The 22,067-nt window shown below is 39.0% G+C and overlaps 1 protein-coding gene across 1 annotated transcript in view; it reads right to left on the reverse strand.

Annotated features, from left to right (window-relative positions):
- The window catches only part of LOC130600356 (multiple epidermal growth factor-like domains protein 6), a 204,263-nt gene that overhangs the window by 165,375 nt on the left and 16,821 nt on the right, over positions 1-22,067 (reverse strand). The window contains exon 4 of the mRNA XM_057411612.1: positions 21,701-21,805. Within this exon, the coding sequence (XP_057267595.1) occupies positions 21,701-21,805 (105 nt within the window). The remainder of the gene's footprint in view (positions 1-21,700; positions 21,806-22,067) is intronic.

Here is a 22,067-nt window from a genome sequence, read left to right on the forward strand (position 1 = left end):
ATCAAATTCTGATGAAACATGGAGGAGGCATATGCTAGTGCAGAGCATAGATGCTCAGCAGCTCATTCAGATGACTGCTAGAGATCCCTGGTCTGCAATAACCCATAACAGCCCATCTGGAGGGGTTATGGACCTTGAAACCATAGGATTTTCCTTCAGTCACAGAACTGAGACATTCTAGCGATACATCCCCTACATCTAGAAGCCATGCTGGCCAGGGTCCCAAAACAGCCAAGCTGCAATGCTTATGCAGAGCCAGGGACATGTCATACTGTGCCACTGAACAGCTCTTCATTATATTAATGAGCATAATGGAAACTGCAAAGATTACTTCACGTTTTTCAATACCTGCCCAAACTGTCTTCAAGTAACACATGTACTCTACCAAAGCAGAATAATGAAGATCTTAAGGTCCAGAAACACTTGAATTGTGGTGCTCTGTTCTGAATTAGAGCAAGATCAAAACAAAACAACTCTCTAGTCTTGAAAACAATCACAGAACAGAAATACTGTTGCCTGGCTAGCCTTATACTATGGCATATTTTCTCTCCTGCTATTTGCAAAGGCACGTCAGCCCTCACAGTCTAATATTCAGTATTTTGTTCACTTCAAACTAAGTATGAGATGATGAAACTCATGAAACACAATGGTGCCAAAAGAAAGTCTGCACCACCATTAATTGCTATATGAGTACATCAGATCTGTCATGCACAGTGACATGCCAGGCATAACAAGCATCTCTGAAGTCAAACTCCCAGTTTCTGCCACAGAATAAAGGATGCTGATGACAGATGGGTAGAGTTAAGCAAGCCATGCAGCCAAAATCCTAAATAGATGACTATAGCTGCATTTCATTGCCAAGACCAGAACACTAGTTTGCATCAGAAACCACCAACTTTCTGGCTTCAACCAGGAAAAAGTAAAACCTATAAAAATTAATGTAACTAAAAGGAAATAATCATCCACAATACTGCCTCCTATTCCTACGTTTTCTCCTCCGGCTTCAGGACTATTCCCTCTGCCTACATAGTCCCAAAACAACATAATTGCAGAACTCATTCCACATCACATAACACTGCCATCCACTTGAGTCAAAACTCCTTTTTTCCCTTCTATCTGATCTTTTTACCCTCTCCGCCTGAACTAGGATGTACTTTCTTGCCATGCTGACTGGCCACCAGTTTAAAGTCACTGGACAGAAAGGTTCAATCATATCTTCTGCCTATGAAGTTCAGCATAACCTCTGCTAGAAGGTGATAATTTCTCATTTACTCCATGGTGACAGCACATCAGTTGCAAAATTATTCTGAAGCTTCAAATCACGTTTAGGGTGCATGCAGTTAGCAAGGACCCTGCTAGACAGATCCATCATATGCAACATGGTATTTTACCACTTTGTTCCTGCTCTCCCAGATTCTGCTGGGACAATTTGTTTCAGGCCCACTCATCTAAACCCAAAGATACACTGTTACTCACTAAGACTTCCCAGCAATTTCAATAGGAGCTGCAAGTGTCTAAGAATCAAGAAGTTCCTCTATTTTATCCAGGCTAACTGTGCATCAAGTCCTCTTTTGCCTCATATCCCTCCCTCAAAGCCAGCAAGGCTGAAAAGAGTGTAAGACAAGGCAATTTCAGTCAAAGTTTCTCCAATTATTTCCAACGTTCATTTTTTTTCCTAAGAAATGTAACAGGAAGTTACAGAGTACTGACATTTATATAAAGTTGCATTTTAAGCTTAAAATCTATTCTCAATAAAGTGAAACAATTTTTTACTTAAGTATGAGAACGAATGGTATCCTGACAAGTACACTACAGTCAAACAAAATGGCAAAGTTTTCAAATATTTTCCAATATTAGCAAATTGTGCAGACTTACTTTGCTAGTCATTGCCATCTGGTCAAAACGAAAACAATCAATAATACATTTCTACTAGAAGAGAAATCTAACATAGCACAACACCATACTGTTGTATGTAATAAATCAATAGACCACCTCAGTTTTAACACACTTGTTGCAATACTTTAATGAAAATTTTGAAAGGAGTGGTTTTTAAACCACAGAATCTTTCTTCACTATGAACACAACAGGCTTTTCATGAGTGTTTCACCATACAGATAAAATTGTTTATAAGAAAAAACTATCTAAGATTTGGAAAGGCTTTGCAACTATTAGGAAAAAAAAACCGCACACATTCATAACATGTAGCTCATAAACGAATAAGGTGAGGCTGCTTGCTCCCAGACATAACATAGGCCATGATAAAAACTCAGTTTTACAGCATCATTTCATCCTTTCTGTGCTCAGAAATACAGTTTGTAGCCTCAGTCATCTATTTTTCGGTGATATTTATTCCTACTTGTAAGTCCAGATACAAGGAAATTTATGCTACATCTTCACGAAATCAGAGAATCATAACATGGTTTGGGTTAGATCATCTAGTTTCATCCTCCTGCCATGGGCAGGGGCACCTTCCACTAGACCAGGTTGCTCAAAGCCCCGTTCAGCCTGGCCTTGAACACTGCTGGGGTGGGGCAGCCACAGGTTCTCTGGGAAACCTGTGCCAGTGTCACACCACCCTCATAATGAGGAATTTCTTCCTAATATCTAGCCTAAATCTACCCTTTTTCAGTTCAAAGCCATTACCTCTTGTCTCAATGTTGCAGGAGTCCTACAGAATAGCTAACACCACCTTCAACAGTGAGCCAAGGAGGACAACTGGGATGAATAGGATGCGGAAAGGCATAGGACAGTTGTGAGTCTCTGGCTAGAACAGCCATTATCCTCAGTTTTTTGGAAAGCTCAGTTGGAGCTCTACGCAACTGTTCACTCTGTTCCTTTCCAGCCTCCAAGAAAAATTCTATTACTCCATACTTATAAAAGGAATATAAATTTTAGTTGCTGCTATTCTAGCAGTGGTAAGACATAGGACACGTTCCAAGCCACTCAGTGTAGTATATGCTGGTCATCCCCAGGAGGTGGTCAGATGTACAACTGTGTCATTTGAGAAAAGTAATAAGAAAAAATATGGCATGCTTTGCATATCAAAACCTTCATATTTATCCAAAACAAGATTAGACTGCTCAGCAGAAAAGGTTAAAAGAAACTTTGAGGAAGGCCAGTTTAATATTTTGACATTTAAAAGCAGTATTACAAGAAGTGAAGAAGAGTAGATTAGTCTGATTCAGGATAGTGGGGGGGGGGGGGGGAGAGGGAGAAAAATATGCATGATTAGAACTAAAAAAATGGTTTCTTGTTCTCATCTAGGAACAAGAGACAGTAATGAGACAAGAAAAGGAATAAATACTAATTTACCTTCTCCACATTTATGGGTTCAGAATGGTTTTGATTGATATTCAGAGGGTTTGTTGTGGGAGATGTTTGGTTTTCATCACTAGTTTTAAGTCTGCTTTTTTAAAAAGAAAAAAAAAAGCACCAAAAAACAAGCACTACACACACCAAAAAAGAAAAAAAAAACAGTTAGGATTACTCCTAATGAAGGAATGGAAGCACCACATACTAGTCCCAGCCATTAAAAGCTTTAAATCAGAAACTGATCCAGGAAAAAAAATAGTAAAAAGCCTTTAAACTTGCAGAAGCTTCTCAGACTCACCCCTATTATCTATTCCAAGAGAGACTGTCTGTTACCAGTTCAAGTTACTTACAGACAACCATGAGCCTTTATATAACAACCTATGCGTGCAAAGGTAGGAGAAATGAGAGGACGTAGTAGCTTTTCAGGAAAAAGATCTTTCTGTTCTCTTAGGCACTACTGCCTCTGCATCTATCCAGACATATGAAGACACCTTTTTCCCTATGGACATTAACTTACCATAAATTACTTGCAGGGTCTCTAGATAAATATCTTTCACCCAAGTGTCTAATTTTCAGAGGGGCTAGAAGAATGGATCACGATACTATTAAGATGATCCATCATCATCCTGTAGAAAACACAGGAGCTAAAACAAAAATACTCCCTACCCTTAACCAGTAGATTCTCAGAATAATGTGTTCCCTCGCAGGAAAATGCTGTCAACTTATCCTTCCCACACTGTGTTTGGACCATGTCTTCACAGCCTCCATTTGACATAGGCCTGATGTGCAACTGAGTCAGCCTTCCCTTCATGTCAGTATGTGCATATGGTACTTTTGAGCACCAAGACCTATTTTTGCAATATAAAATCTGGCTGCAGACTGCAACAATAAGAAAAACATACTGGGTTTGATCTAATTTTCTTATACATAATTTGTTGAAATGTTAAGTGCCTAAAGATAAACCAGATTTAGGACCAGATTTTAAACATGGTGAAATACCTGCTACACAAAACCTTTAAACAGAGGGTATGAGAGATCAAGTGCAATGCAAATGGCTTCTGTTAGGCTGTGCAAAAGCAGAGGTGGGGCAAGTGCTCATCAAGAGAAAACAAACAATTAACACTTCCACAGTTCTGTTGGTGGGTACACTCAAAACCACTGTTCCGCTAACACAGGCTGATGATTCTTTAAGGTCTGGAGAACTACAGGAAGGCCTATATAGTTCTCAACTGCTCTGAGGAAGCACTTATGCATTAATCCCAGAAAGCTGAGTGACAGAAATACAAGAACAACCTTTTATAGTGGAAGGAAAGACTTGGACAGGACAGAGGACATAATGCCATTAAGCATCTGCCTTTGCAAATTTGAGTTGCAGCAACACAATCTCCTTCCAAAGCCAGAAGGGACAAGAGCTTCATACATGCTTTCCAGAATTTCTGTACCAACTTTGATGATAGTCTCGCGCAATAAAATGCAATGCAGAAGACATGCTCCACAGGAGATTGCAATATGCTCTGGCCTATGTCCTAGGGACCAGCAAATAAAGCCACTTACCTGGGAAAAGGAAAATGAATAGCTTCATTGTATGAGAGCAGAGTGAATAGATGTTGTTCCAGTGCTGTTGTGCCTTAGTGCAAGTCATCAACTAATTTAGCCTATACACATTAGACTGCCATTAGGGAGAGACCAGCATATTTGTCAAATAGTATGGTATGTAGGCAAGGGTTCTTCACCATTACTAGTTGAAAAATCTAACCAGGTTTCCTCTTAGCAATGAATAAGGTTAATACTGACCACAGAGATAGCCTATGAAATGGTGAAAATGGTGACAGAAATATGAGTATCCCAACAACGGAAAAAAAGGAGGGGACGGGGGTGAATCTGTTTAAACGTACAGTCAGGAAATTTGATATTGGAAGGGAACAAGCCAATAAATCAGGTGATAGTTACCGAGTATCTATATCAGGATAAAGGGGAAAAAAGGCCCAAGGCATTATCTCCCATGAACTGTACAGACAGACCGAAATGCATTGCAGGTCAGCCAGAAGTGTTTGTGCAAGGTAACTGGCCTATAACCTCCACTACAAGGAACCGTACTTCAAGCATATTCAACTTCTGAACTCCAGAGCACAATGTTGCCCTGATAACATATTTTCATCTGGTTACAAATCTCAATGTGCTGTTCCTATGCACACTTGCCAGTAAAAGAAAAAGATGCCACTGAATTTGCATTTTTGAAAGCTTATGTAAATGAGCATTCATAAAGAGGGCACAAGAGCAATACATCAATTAATAAGGAAAACTTGCAGTGACAGAGTAACTCCACTTCAAGAACTTATGGTTAACAGAGGCCATGTCAGAGCATGTTTAACCTCACACAGTTCCTCTCCCACAAGTTTTCCCCCACTACAACTTGTGCATCTCTCCTTTTTAAATGTTCAGATACATTCACTAAGTACAGGGACTGCATATTCTGGGGTTGTTTTCCTTTAGACAGCCTTCCTTACGACTAAAGCATGCAGAATGAATCATTACTGGGATGCAGTAACGGAACTCTGCAAAGTGCTAGAGTTCACTAAAAGCCCAGCTAGACTTCTACTAAAGCATGCATGTAGCATACTGCAAGTCATACAATTCTTCTTTATTAGTTTTTTGTTTCATTTTAAATGAAGACAGCATACTGACATTACAAAAGCTTATTTAAGTACACACAGGAATTCTGAGAAAATGAAAGAAGTCATCAGGTACTGGGCAAACCTCAGTTTGAACTGTTCTGGGACAAATAAAATTCTCATCAGTTTTAGTGATTCATACATTTTAAAATTACTGGTTAGCTTTATCCTTCACCTCCAAAAAGCTGTCCATATTCTATGATAGGATTGATAACATTGCAGTTGTTGGTGAATTGTTTGATTTGCCATCCCATTTTCTTACAGAATTAGATGAAACCAAAAGAAAATGTTTTCAATGAAACTAAATTAGCTGCTCAACACAAAAATTCTAAAGAATTTATTCACATATACAGTAGTTCATCAGCTCTAAAACTCTTGGCTTTATTATGTGCTTGTCAGAATAAATGATAATGCCAAGTGGCTGGCGGGATAATGAACAACTGCCATGATAAATGAATTGTCACACAATGCTATCTGAAATTCAAAGATGACTACAAGAGCAACACTTAAAGCTACACCTACAGTTTCTTTTTCCATTTTTTCCCCATGTGATGTGCAATTTTCTTCTGTCTCAAATTTGCTTGGCTGGAAGAGAGGTGGAACATGAAACAAATTGTGGCTAAATTCTCTAGAGATGTGAAGTAAATTCCACTGCAATCAATGTATGATTGTACATTCATGTCACAGATGAATTTGCCCTGGGCACAAAAAGTTTAGCAAGCACTGTTAATATATTCACTTATTTCGCAGTTATTCAATTTGCCCTCTGATGAGCATATATCTGTTATCTACTCTGTTAGCACATTCTCCTTTCTGTTGCTTCCCACACTATATAAAAATAAAAGGAAGATTACTACAAGTGGAGATTGTTGCTTTACTGTGCTAAGGTTAAAAAGAACTCCAAATTCAGTTCCAAAATACATTCCTATAGTACCACTTCCAAGTCAATGAAAACAGATTTTAACCACAAAGCAGAGAAATCAGGGAAAGAGAGGATTTAATTGAACTCTCAACCTCTTTGACTGTGCAAAGACCCAGAAGAAATACACTGCAGACTGCAGTTTGGAAAACACCACTTATATAAACTCTCTTTATTTATAGCAGTACCACAATAAGCAGACAAAGCTATTGAATTAAGCAAGCATTATACACACCTTCAAGATTATGTTCCATAGGGTACAAAGATCCAAAATGAGAAATATATTCAGAATTCTAAACATCATATTGAATGTGGCCCCCCCCCCCCCCCATCCCAAATGAGTTACATTTACAGTTTCTACATTATTTACAGCATAAATGCAGCACTGGGATGTAGAAACCATAGAAAGAGTTGCAGGGTGGGGTGGAGAAAGAAAGAAAAAAGAAAAGTAAAGTCACACTTGCACATGCAAGTGTATATTGGACATTTCAGGTTGAGGCAGAGGTGCAGGAAGAAGAGATGGATGGACAAGAGCAGCCCAAAAAATCTCCACTGGAATGAGCTATTCCCCCCATCCCTGTTAGCTTTTTGTTATATACTAACAGGTTTTCTAGTATTCATATGTGAAGTAAACTAGGAAACACATCTACCCTCTAACGGATCAGTATTGCTTCCCCTAGCTCCCATCAGCTTTTCTGAACTCCAAAACAGCACGAGCTTATGGAGAGAGAAAACAAATTCAGGTCAGCAGCCCTGATAACAAAAGCTGTACTTGCAGTGCAGGTAATTGTGAGAAAAGCAATTGCCCATGAATTCTCACTGAACCAAAAGCAATTAGATTTTACAAAAAAGGAAACTGTTAGAAATAAGTTTTCTTTAGAAGGATATCAAAGACACTTCAGTACCGTACAAGCAATGCACACTACCAGAATCTTCCAAGCGTCTTAAAAATAAGAGTAGCCACTTTTGTTACAGATGGCCACAAAATAAATTTGGCCTTTTCAGCTTTGGTTGTACTTAAAAAGAGGTTATTAGGAAGTACCTGAAGAGGCAGAAAACAGTTTTGAAATAACTGGATCTGAAGTTTAAGTCAGAACTTCAGGCTTGGAAAGTAGCAAGGACAGGGAACAAAAAAAAACAAAAATATGATAAAGAGAAGGAAGAGAAGGAGGAATGATCAAGATATTCAATAGGAATGAAAAAATTTTGAAGCATCACAGGGCTAGTACCTCCAGAGACCATGTCCTCTGTAGCTGCCTTGTCCTTCACAGGAGAGGTGACAAAGCGAAAGTGACAGATTTCTACCAAGGCAGATACAAACTGTGCTTTAAGCAGTGCAATTCAATGTTTCATTATTACTGGGGAAAAAAAGGGTGGCACCTAAGAACTGGCCTAAGAAGTACTGTGCAAGGCTGAGCTTTGAAAGAGTCATGTCTGGAATTTGACAAATATTCATCCATCTTCATGTGCTCAACAAAACATACCTTAACTGGGGCCTACTTTCAGAGAACAGGAAGTCTTCTAACAGAGAAAACAGAAAATGATTTCAGATATTCCAAAGCATTCCTCACCTCAAAATTTAAGAGAGCACAGAAAGTTATTTTAGAATGCAGCTGTGACCAATGGTGTTAGAAAATGACAGCAGAGAATGTCTGAACTGAGTAAGCTGAAAGCCTGCACCACAGGGCAAGCCTAATTGTTGGGGTTTGTACTGTTCAGTTGCAACCATTTTAGAGATGCTAGAAAGCCTTTCTGAGCAGGACAAAATTAAGCAAGAGTAGTTAAACTTGTTTCACCTAATTAATGTGTACAGAAATCTAATTTGTATAAAGTCCTGACCATTTTTCTTCTAGAATTAACCTTTAAACTGATCACTGCCTACAAGCAATACTAACATTAAGCTCATACCACAACTTTCAGAGATTAATTAAAAACATTATGGGTCATATGCCCATATTACCATTGAAAAACTACCGAAATCGCTGGGAGTAAGATAACAACTGAGCAGTGATATAACAACATGAGAAACAAAATCTCAGACAACCCCTTGCTACGTGCAGGGACACCTTCCACTAGAGCAGGCTGCTCAAAGCCGTGTCTAACCTGGCCTTGAATGTTTCCAGGGATGGGACAGCCACAGCTCAGGGAAAAAGATGACACCACAGGATCTGCAACATATATAAAATGCTGCAGTTTTGCTTAATGTCTTCTCCTGAAAACACACTGGTGTGCATGTGTGTGAGAGACTGATCAAAATCCACTGTCCATTGTCTTAAAAGATTGGTATGAGAAGCTGAGATGGGACTCCATCATCCACGGTCCGAGAGATGGGTGTGAGGAGCCAAGACTCCTCCATCCATTATCTCAAGGATTGCTGTGAGGAATTGCTGTCCATTATCTCAAGGACTGCTGACAGACATGTGCAGTTCAAGAGCTGGCTCCTAGACCAACAAAAATGGATGCACATGATCCACAAGGAATGTGCAGTACATGACATTAAGAACAGAGATACTCTCCCCAGCACATAATAAAAAGGGGAAAAAGGTAATCACTGTGGTGAACAACGTCCACCACTGATGACTACAGATCCTGGGTGGCACCTTCCAAAGGTGACGACTACAGACCCTTGAGACAACTATCTGTCTGCACTCTGAATGATCACTTAATTTCTTTTTTTTCTAATCTGTCCTATTTTTTTAATAATTTTATTTTTTATAATTGTCTTTTTATAATTAAACAAACTGACTGATTGCTGTACTTGACCTCATTTGTGTCTTAATTCCACCCTGGGATCACAAATGAAATATTTCCAACACTTTTTTTTGTTTGTTTCCCCCCCCCCCCATTCGGACCCTGACAATGTGCCTAGTTACACAGAAGAGGCAATGTGTCTAGTTACACAGATAGCAGCCAACAGTTTTCTGGGGTAAACGGCATGTTGTACTGAATGGCACCAATGCAGCCAAGATTGAAACCAGGCATATAATCTGTATCAAACTTAGATTTTTCACATCCTTTAGACCCAGCTCTTGTTCAAATCCTACTTGGAAAAATATTTGAAGCTGTCTGTGGAGGTTGTAGCTTCTAGTTTTCATGTTTTCAGGACTCAGGTTCACTTTAAAATTTGAAAATTTCCATTTTATAAAAACTGGAAAACATCAACCAAAAAAAACCCTGAAATTCAATTTCAATAGCTACATGTTTTTCTATAGTATGTCAATCACAGTAGTCTACTACCAATATATCATTGAATAAAGTAACAAATAAAGTGAAAATTTATAGCGCCTTTTGCACATGTTTAGCCTTCTCCCATCCCTCTCCCTCATGTTTCAAGCAAGGATAATGCTTACTTCATAAGACTACTACAGAAATACAGCAAAAATCTAATAAAAGTATTATTTCCTTTCAAACTCGTTTAGCTACATGTTGATCACACAACTGATGCTTAGCTTAGACTGCTCAGCATTAGAGAAATCACTCATAATACAAAACACATGCACACACACTGCTATTCAGCAAGTTCAATACCTTAGAATATTAGGTATTCTAAGGGCATACAAAGACAGGCTGAGCAAGTTGAGGCTGTTCAGCCTGGAGAAGAGAAGGCTGTGTGGAGACCTCACAGCAGCATTACAGTATTTGAAAGGAGCCTACAAGGATTCTGGGGAGGGACTCTTCATTAAGGACTGTAGCAACAGAACAAGGGGTAATGGATTCAAACCAAGAGAAGGGAAGTTCAGGTTAGATATGAGGAATAAGCTCTTTATGATGAGGATGGTAAGGCACTGGAACAGGTTGCCCAAGGAAGTGGTAATGCTCCCTCCCTCGCAGTGTTCAAGGCCAGGTTGGACAGAGCCTTGGGCAACATGGTCTAGTGCGAGGCATCCCTAGCAATGGCAGGCGGGTTGGAACTACATGATCTTAAGGTCCTTTCCAACCATAACCATTCTATGATTCTGTTCTATGACATTTGTGATTAGTCTCATTTTTGGGTGGAAACACAGAATAAAATGTTGCATGCCTGGCATGTCCGAGCAAAAGCCAGATAGACAAAAAACAAACCTCATACCACAACACCCTGGGGAAATCTTTGTTCATTTCAATACTTGTTCAGTCAGCTGTCTCCATGAATGACAAGGTTTTATCTCTAATGTGAATGGCTTTGAAGGCTACTTGCATTATCCATTCTTCAGCAGCTGCTGCCAAAACCACAGGGTTGCAAACTTATAATTAAATCCAGCTGCCACTACTGTGAGTTCAGTTATATCAAAGTGAACAGCAATGGCCTGTGGTTGTGGCAAGATTCTGTCTCAATTTCTAGACAATGTAATTAACTCTTTTGCCCCTTTTAGATTAAATAAACATCAGCATTGAAGGACACTGCTAAATGACTGTAAAGTAATATTTATATTGAAGTCCGTTGCAGTCATCACACCTGAGAAAACAAATTCCTAGGTGGATGATGGCTAAAAACAAATAGCTGTCTCCTTGAAAGCACTGAGAGGAGACCCAAGGAGACATAAGGCACAGGGTGCAAGGAAGAAGGGAGAAGGACTTGGGGGTGTTGGTTGATGAGAAAATGAACATGAGCAAGCAGTGTGCACTTGCAGCCCAGAAAGCCAACCATATCCTGGGCTGCATCAAAAGGAGCGTGACCAGCAGGTCGAAGGAGGTGATCCTGCCCCTCTGCTCTGCTCTCATGAGACCTGACCTGGAGTCTTGTGTGCAGTTCTGGTGTCCTCAACATAAAAAAGACATGGAAGTGTTGGAACAAGTCCAGAGGAGGACCATGAGGATGATCAGGGGACTGGAGCATCTCCCCTATGAAGATAGGCTGAGGAAGTTGGGGCTGTTCAGCCTGGAGAAGAGAAGGCTGCGTGGAGACCTCATAGCAGCCTTTCAGTATCTGAAGGGGGCCTACAGGGATGCTGGGGAGGGACTCTTCGTTAGAGACTGCAGTGATAGGACAAGGGGTAATGGGTTAAAACTTAAACAGGGGATGTTTAGATTGGATATAAGGAGGAAATTCTTTCCTGTTAGGGTGGTGAGGCACTGGAATAGGTTGCCCAGGGAGGTTGTGAATGCTCCATCCCTTGCAGTGTTTCAAGACCAGGTTGGACGAGGCCTTGGGTGATATGATTTAGCATAAGGTGTCCCTGCCCATGGCAGGGGGGTTGGAACTAGATGATCTTGAGGTCCTTTCCAACCCTAACTATTCTATGATTCTATGATCCTGTGCAGAAAGGAGGTATAACAAGATACACATTAACAGATCTATTTGCCAACTTTAAAACACAAACACTAAAATAAAGCAAACATCAATATCCAACTTGAAAGAATTTCAGGCAAGGGCTGGAAAGGAACCAGAAAAGGAACAACAGGCCTTCCTTTAACAGTAAGATCATTTCTTGAAAGCCATTGTGTCTTAAATCAGACTTAGGGATACAGCCTGACTGGGTAGCTGCATATGCAAACTTCTAGAAGTATAGCTTTTTCCTTCTGCAGTCAAAAACTGTTCATATCCACATGTTAAAGTGTTTAGGCCAGCTAAAATAATAAGCAACCTAAATTTGACTCTCAGTCATAACCCCTGAAGTGCTGCTCAAGAAGCCTCCACTTTCTCACTTCTGTAAGAAACGTTGCAATGACAGTGCCTCAAGAACATTCCATGGGAGTAAAAGCAATCAGCAACAACATGCTAGAGTGATGCTGCTGAAGTAGAAAGCGACAACCAATCAAGCTTGCTTTTGTGAAGAGTTCTCATTTTTTGTACCTCTTTGGAAACACATGACAGTGCAATCACTTCCAAGGATGGGCAAGGTAACACAACTGAAGACAGAAGCGCCTGACCTCCGACTCCAAGCACAAGAAGGTTAAAGAAAGGTGAGATCTATCTGTTGAGATAAGAATGAGATGCATAGCAACAATCTCTGCTGGATATTCTGCCAAATCAGTTAAAACCCTAGGTTACCTAGATAATTTCAATATAGGGGTTACCTACAGATCTACATTAAAACTGCGTTGAGTGCTGGGAAAAGTCTAGCCACAGTACCACGGGCTATTTAAACTCACCTGTATTACTTGACCTAATTGACCGTGATCTAGCTCAGATACCTCTGCACTGCACTGAAGCAGACAGGCTAAATACCCAAATAAATTCACTCACAGTCACAGAGACCTGCAGGAGTCATGAAATAGAATCCAGATGTTTCTAGAGACTCAAGGTCTGCTCACCTCCTTTTGATAGGAAGGGAGGAAAATAAAAAGCACCTGCAAGCATCTCTGGGCTATGTTCATCTTTTCTCTGGTTTACTATCACATTTCCTGAACCAACATCAAATAAATGCTAGTAGCTAGAAAGCAAGTTTTCTTCCATTACTTTTTCTAGCAAGGAAAAAGTAAAGATCCTTTTGGATCAAACACAGTAAGAATGAATATGCTCTCAAGCGGTTATTCTTAGGTTCATTTACTTTTGACATATTTGTTTGCTGTTTCACTCCTGTCATCTGTCTACCTGTCGCTTTGCACTAATGGCTGTGAAGCCCAGGCACTCAAAAGCATTTCAGCAAGATGGGCTGATTATTATATCCTGTCATACCTAGGCAAGAGCCAGGCTTGATTTTTAAATCAGTGTTTTACCATTCCCATATTAAAGTGAAAAAGCTTTTATTCCTCCTAGCCTTTCAGTGGCTACTTAAAAGAGCTTTTTGATCTGTAGAGGTTCATATCTCACCAATGCTAAAAGGTGTTACTATAGACGATGCTGGCAAAAACTGTATGTCAAGAGGAAATTGAACACAGGGAATGGCTAAAGAAGAAAGAACGGAAAGGCTGAAGGAAGCTATGATTTTGGGTTGGTTTTTTTGAATCCTCCATAGGATCTTGCTTGCTGAAATAAAAACTGTAAATAATCTCTGAATCAACTGCTATCAATCATTAGAACAGATAATGCCATTAATCTTTTTTCTTGAGATTTTACATAGCTTGGACCTTTTGCAGTGTTTTGTGCACTATGTTCGTCTTCTGCAAGTCTCTGCATAGAAGAACTGCATAGAAGAACATTCAACTCATCTTTCCCAGGAGTTTCTAATCAGCTCCAGCTCTGTGACATTTTATATTTAGGACCAACATTTGATTTGTATTAATTTGTGACTATATATGTCTGTAATTTATTATTCAAATCACAATCTCTTTTAAGTGTCAGGATACCTATCAGTTGCCATCAAAGTGCAGAATACAGGAGACAGATTAGAGAAAGGTGTATTACCATAAGACCAAACCCAGAAGGCATTATTCAATGACAGCAGAGGACTGTTTTGATAGACCTACATGTAGAGGTTATCATTTTCATAGAAATAGATTTACATTTTGCCTTTTTTTTGTTTATTTATTTGGTTGGGTTGTTGGGGTTTTTTGTTTGCCTGTTTTAATACTTACAATACTTTGTTGGGTTGGGGTTTTTTGTTTGCTTGCTTGCTTTTTCTTTTAAAATATTTAAGAATCTAATGTGAAATTTATATGCTACATTAAGGCTTGGAGGATGTGTGGGGGAAGAATTAACCGATGTATATTTGTTTCTCAGGTTTTCAAGGCAAACAGACCCCTGAAGTGTGAAGGTCTCCAACTACCCAGTGAGATCAGAACCTGCTAAAAGGTTACATCAGAAGACTTTCCCATGGCTAAAATTTCATTAAAGTTGATACACCAATTATGGACTGAATGAACAAGACACCAGCATTTGTCTCTTCCCTCTTGCTTCTGCAAGGGCCAAAACCAGATTTGTAGATTTTGTGAGGCTTTGCAGCCCCAATCTGAGGCAGAAACAGGCAGTGCTGACAGCAGCTTCCAAGGCCACCAAAAAGCAGATCACACAAGCAGCATAGGAATGAATGCAGCAGACAGCATAACACCAAATTAACCTTGACAACTCTAAGCTGACAGGGGCTGATGATACCCAGGATTACACCGAGAAATACAAAGGCTGAATTCGGTATGAACTCACCTGACGCCAGTATGCTACAGACAATATCAAGCAAGGTGAAAAAATACATACTAAGAGGACTAACACCCTAGTAACAGAGGTATCTTCACATGAAATAAGACACTGATTTTTAGTTAATGAGGGGAAATTTGAAAATGTTATCCTGATTTTAGACTGAGCAGATTCCTAGATCTCCTTTTGGGTTAGCTTTCTTGCCTACAGGACCACTCTACATGAGTAAAACATACAACTTGCCATGCCATACAAATATGCATCTAGCAGTTTTAGCAAGGGCAGAGTTGACTAGAAAACTGAAGTAGGACTTTAAATCAAAAAACAAGTTAAACAATGGGGATTTTTCAAATGCATCTTAAGCAGTACAGCACACTTAGCACTAAATAAAAAAGTCACCTGAAACAGGCTTTGAAACAGTTTTAAAGGAACTGTAAAACCTTCCGTGTTGGAATGACATACAGAAAAGACAAATACTGGATTCTCAGGCCACTTCATCTAAATCAAGAGCTTTGCATTTGTAATATGCCCTATTTATATTAAGGTTGTTTGAAGTCTAGACTGCCTGCTATTTCATTGAACTAAAGCAATTTGCTTTATATCTGGCTGAGATGTCTGCACTGTCTACTTCCTTAACATCAAGCACTGGTTGCTGGGTACAATCAGCCTGCCACATAAGACAGTAAAGCACCATCACACAGAACTGTCTCATGCTGCTCATTTCTCCTGTGCGGTTCACACATGACAAACAGAAAGGAAGCATCATGGTCTACTCTACACTTCTGATAAGATGAAACATGTCAACATACCTTGTTAGCTGTGCTTGTTGTTTAAAACACATTCACATTTTCAAATTTCACTACTTGGAAGGGTTTTGGATACTCTAGTACAACAACACTTATTACTTTGACAAGTGCTGAAAATGACACTCATTACCACGGCCCCTAATGCAGGCACAAGCAGTTATACAACTTTCAAGAGCACATACCAAACCAACAGGATACTCTCAAGCTGTCAGAAGCTCACATGACACTAGCGCTTCTTTCCTGCAACACAAAGGACCAGAAGCATCTACACCTTCATATTTTCTGTGAGCCAGTATTTCTTAATCTCAAAACCAGAAAAGTATGGTAGCAAAAGAAAAAGTTACAGGGCTGATGGGTCATTTTTTCTGGGAGCTGAAAAGGAGCAGAGAGAGAACAGAAGGGCCCACTAGGAGTAGAGGATAATCACAAGATTTCTTTCTACCAGAGAACAGGTACCTGTCTATCCTCAGCAGTCTAATCAGTCATCTCTCCTTCCCTTGCAATGACTGGCTTGCTAGCTCTTCACTAGTGAGACTATGTCATTTGGAGCAGAATGACTGTACTAAAAGAGAAAAAAATCCTGATAATCTTAAAGAGATTACATGCACTACTCTAGAGTAATCTGAATAAATTATCTTTGTGTGATCTTCTTCCACCCTCCTATGGGCTAATGATAATGTTCATGTTAAAAATTTTGTCTTTGATAAAACTGCATGGCCAAAATATGAATACAAAATTTTATAGCCAAAATATGAAAACAAAATGACAGAATCACTGGCAATAGTGAAAGCCTTTCTATCAGCAACACTGCTTAAGTACTTTAACAAATGATCTACCCTCACAAATACTCAAACATTAGGTAGTTCCACTGGGAAACTAAGATCCATGCCAACTAAAGACACCTCTATGGATAACAGACCCATGGGAGTTTTAAGCTTGATATTTTGAGGAACCTACAAATAATGAAAACTTGTAGTACCGTTTCATGGATATATACTGCCCTGTAAGATTTACCTAGGCCTCCATCTCAAAGAAGAAAATATGCATCTCTAGACGCGATCAAAATGGCAGTCAGAACAATAATCAGAAGTTCTATCAAATGACTTTGCAGGAAAAATATTTCCTAGAGGAAAATTGAAGAAAACTCTTTCAGAGTGAATGAGTATTTTGAGTTGCGAGAAGATCCAGCCGAATGCCTGCCATTTGACTCAATGGTTAAAAAAAAATAATCAAAAAATCAAAATAACCACAAACAAAAACAACAAAATACAACCAAACCTTTAGGTAGTTCTGTCATTTAAACTCTGATCTACTTGGATTAGGAGGTGCTGATGTTTTTATTTATATAGTTCAACACCTTAATAGCATGTGACCAGAGGTAAGGAAGAGATTGACAGTTAGTCAATGAGCTGATTAATATCTCTTAAGCATTTCATTTTAGCTACACATTCACTGTGCATTTTGCCTCTATATACACATTCTAATGCTATTACCTTATGTTTAATTACTTAGGTCTCAAAGCACTTTACAAAGGAATGAGCTATCATTATCAAAATTCCATATACAAAAAAATGGAGGCATAGCAGTATAACGTGTTAAAAGTTACTGAACTAATATCCAAGGTCAGTGGCAAGCAAAAGCAAAGCCCTTATCTCAAACATCGGGCGAGCACTGTATTCAGCAGACTACACTGCCTCTCACGATGTAGTTTCCCAAGCACGCAATCTTTAGTCATCTACATCAGGCATTGTAAGAGAATTAATTTAAAATTCCAACAGCATTACAGCCAACACCACATTGTAAAACTGAAATATATTGACACTTAATAATCTGTTAAACACTGGAATAATGTGTTCAGATTTCTTCAAATAATTAAACTCAGATAACAAACATCCTGTCATTGTAAGATAACTTCCCTGACAAGTCTGCCTTGGTCATTCCTTACCTACTTTTATCTGTCTTCTGATAACAGTCATCATCTCAGAGATGCTCAGCTGCAGTTACTCTTTCCTAATTACAGTAGCCTCTTACGAAACCTTTGTAACACTGGTATTTTGTTTCAGTCATGAAATACTAAAGCCTATTCAGTTCTCATTCTTGGTTTTGCTCGAATTATTAAAACCAGCAGGAGGCACTTGGTAAAACCTGTAATAACTTGAGGCTTGATTTTAAGAATCAAAACTAGCCCTTCATTTTAAATTGAACAACTTTATGTATACAAGGAGTAAATAAAGCTACTCTTGTTTGTAGAACATGGCATGCTTTCACTAGCTGAATATCCAAGTACAAGTCTCAGGGCCAAATTAAACAAGCTGAATGAAGTTAATTTACTTTGATGTCCAGCTCAGCTGGCTAGCAGGCCTTGAACAAGATTGCCAGCACAACTAATGAATAACAATGAAACCAGCATTGCAGCAGATTTGATTCTTGGCAGTGGGTTTTACCATTTCTCTTCTCTGTTACATGTATTTCCTCCCCTTCAATGGGCTCAAGAGAAATGGGAATCTCAACTCTCAAGCAAGTAAAGAAACAGAAGGAAATACAGCTTGCAAGTTTACACTGTAATTGATGTAAGTCTATTATCACAAGACAAATTGCAGCAGACAATGTAAGAGACAGCTCAATCTGTTACTGGATCCTTGTAATGGCTATATGAAGAGCTCAACCATTTCATCCATAAATCTTTCTTCTAAGTTTTTATTGTTACTTGTGAGGGTAAAATAATAAAACTATGGAGTACAGTGTTGAAGCAATGCAGCAATACATTTCCAGTTACAATTACCTAAAGTTCATTACAGGACTCATAACATTGTGCTGCAGGCTGCTAAAGCACGACATGATAAAGTTGTTAGATACAATCATGCCAATTGTGAATAATTACCTCAGATGCAGACTGCTATGATGCACTGGGCTGTTATAAGTCATGCTCAATGATCCATATCAAACTTTCTGCAGGACAGACCAGGACAAAGCATGTAGCAACTTGATTTGCAGGAGGCTGGCCTACCTACTAACTTTATGGCAAATATAAAGGTGACAAAGAGAAAAAAATAGATTAGGAATGTATGCTCTCATTTATCTTTTAGAATAACTGAGTTTAATAATATTTTTATAACAGTTTCTTGCCTATTGCCTGTGAATCCTAGTGCCCAGCAGGGAGATAATGAGGGCCACTTCACAAGTGAAACTTCAGAATTAGCTGTCACTACTGAATGACAGAAACAGAATGAAGATGAGCAAAGAAGTTTGAGAGGGGAGCTATAAAATGGAATAGATAGGACAATTTTGCTCAAATGAATGTACGTATAGTTAGGAAATGCTCATGGTTCCTCCTCTGCCAAGAGGCTAACAGGAGGCCGCAATACCAAGATTGATGGAAACCGAGATTACAATCAAGGAATGCCTGATGGGCAGCTTTCGGCTAGACATCTGTGGTCCCATATCCAGTTAGAGCCTCCCTTTCCCTGTAAAGCCCCCAAAAGGACTACCTGAACACTCCTACCAAAGACTCCACTGAGGAACGCAGCTGAGAGGTAGAAGTGTGCCTCTGTACCACAGCATCCTCTGACAGCTTCATACATTATACTATAATCTTTTCCACTAATATTTTATAGCACATGTTCCAAGATTATAAAACCATGGTTTTCCTAGCACCCACCTGTTCCTCAAAGCAAAAGATGCTGGTAGGAAAGATTCCTATTCCTTTGGGTTAAGTATTGGAAGGAAAACAGTTTATTTACAGTCAGGATGCACAGAGAAGTGGGGAGGAGGGGACAGACTAAACTGTCTATAAGCTCAAGATATTACTGCTAAGTAATGCAGTCACATTAAATTCAAGCCAATTTACAAGAGCAATATTCCAACATCAGACAGAAAAACAGTCTATAGCTTCTGATTCCTCAGTACATTTCCTTTAGTTCTGCTTAGAACAAATACAATACAAACCTCACCAACATCTAACTGGAGATGCCTGCAACAGTTAAAGAGGCCTTACACTCTAAAGTTACCTTGTTTTTGTTAAGCAAGTGAATTGTCCATGAAAGTAGGTTTTTCCCTTCAGAATTTAATTTATAAACTCATCCCTACCAGACTGCAACAGCAGCAACTGTATAAACCTAAAAATTATGACTACTGAAATTCCATTCAAACCTCAGGAATCAATAGAAAGCAGACAAACCATGAAAATAAAAATTCACCCAACTGCAAAAAGCAAGAATTTCAGGATACCTCACACTGGTTTTAGTATCTGCAGTCACCAACCTGTGACATAGACACCACACAATCTCATTTCAGTTTGAAAATCTGACCTGTGTTATCCACATGTTACACCCACATAACCTGCCTCTTAGAAATGCCTTAGTGCTGTAGGTATTAGCAAGAAACAGGAGACTCAGACTAGCAAAGACTGTTTAGGATTTGCTGAGACTTACATTGTATTTGGCAAAAGCTTATTATATGGGCTCCTTATAGATCCTGATCCTACTTACCTTGAACCAGCAACTTTACTGTAATTCAATAACAAAGTAACCTGCATTGGTGTCACTCTGGTTCATATCAAGTGGCATACGTAAGCTTATTTCTATGGGCAGTAAAGAAAAACACAATTACATCATCTCCCTTAGAATGTGCTTAACTGAACTCATGTCTGAAAGGAGATACTGGCACACTGTGGTCTGATGTAAGTAGACGTTTCCTTGTAAAGAGCTCTGCATTTTATTTAAATGCTTCCTTATAGTGAAAGATATCATCTATGACCAGGCATGAATAAATAAAATAAACCACAAAACTGTTGCAACATTTGTTTACTTTTTACATTTCCCACTTCCCATGCCTGCTGCAACTCCAGCTGCTTTATACCTTTACTGAGGGAGGCTGCTACCTATACAGATGCAGCTGCTTTGGTGCAGGGAGCCCACATTATCACGTAAGACTTGGTGGAGCCCAGAGATCAGAATATGACAAAGGTTATGAAACAAGCATGATAGAAGCCACATATCAAGTACAGAGCTTAGCTTTTTAGCTCTTAAAGGGATCGTTGTAAACAGTTACATTCCTTCCAACTTATACTTCATGACAGATGAGGCAGGTGAAGATGTGAACATATGGGAATTTAAAAGTGAAAGACTTAAATATCCAAAAATCCACCTTTCTTTGAAAGAAACACAATGTGATTCAGTTGAAGAGGAAATTATCATTTTCCTAATACAAAAGAAGTCCTTTGTCCCAGTCACAGCCTACTCTGAAGGAATGACTTTTTCCTCCTCCCATAAGAAGCCAGATGGATGCAGTTCTGTAATTTTAGAGAGTTTTACACAATATGTGATCATCTTATTCCACATAAATTACAAGACAACCCATTGTGGGTTTATTAGAGTATGAACCAGCGTATGAGAGAAAGATTCCCACTAAGAGTGGGTGATAGTATAAGTTCATAGAATTTAGTCTATAATAAGCTAGAACACAGTTACTGAAATGAAAGATTGGTGCATGAGTTATTTCAAGAATACTAGGAAATATATGCTAGTGATCTGCAAAAATCAGGCTTCTTACTTACAGATGCACCAAAAAATCCATTAAAAAAATACATTCAGTGTATTTGCTGCATTTTTTTACCTGCTGTCCAAGCTGTTTTGTCTCAGAATTTATTCTCACAAAGGTAAAAAGCAATGCAGAGAAACTTAACAAGAGCATCACAAGAACATCCAAGTTCAGAAGCAATAGAAAGATATTCCACTGGATACCACTGCTGATATTCAATGGTATTATCCACTACAGAAACTCATCTGATATCAACCATGTTAAATTTTCTTCTTGCTTTGTTAAAATTCGATACTAAACAAGGCAAATGCTGGAAAGTAAGAGAATGACCAAATAACAAGTCAGAGTGCAAAGGCAACTTTAAGTCTACATAAATAAAATGTTCATGCTGTAACAAATATCGTTAAGCATGCTTTTTACCCAAGCACCAGATGCATTTGAGACATTTAGTTTGACTCACCATACTGGCAGCGAGGACCCTGAAATCCTGCAGGACACTGGCAAACCTGGGATCCTGCTTCCAAACACTTCCCTCCATTGAAACAAGTGCCAACAGTGCACAGCACTAGGACACACAAATAGAATGAAATGAGGATGGGTGTGTTATTGTTTTTTGTGACAAGGGTCTTCCAGAATTCCCTCTTCCTGTCATAGTCCTCCTGTAACAGGAACTTCCAAATAAGAAGAAACCCAGCTTTTTATTTAAGTGGCGAGGTTAGGCTGCAGTAGAAATTATCATCATGGTTGGAGCTACCACGTTGATATGAAGAAATTTAAGTGAGAAATAAGACTAAGATAATGCAGTTTAACCTGAGTATGCTTCAGAG

This window comes from Pezoporus wallicus, unplaced genomic scaffold (assembly GCF_028554395.1).
Source record: "Pezoporus wallicus isolate ANWC-B61680 ecotype Strahan unplaced genomic scaffold, APGP_CSIRO_Pwel_v1 contig_6899, whole genome shotgun sequence".
NCBI classification, from domain to species: domain Eukaryota; kingdom Metazoa; phylum Chordata; class Aves; order Psittaciformes; family Psittacidae; genus Pezoporus; species Pezoporus wallicus.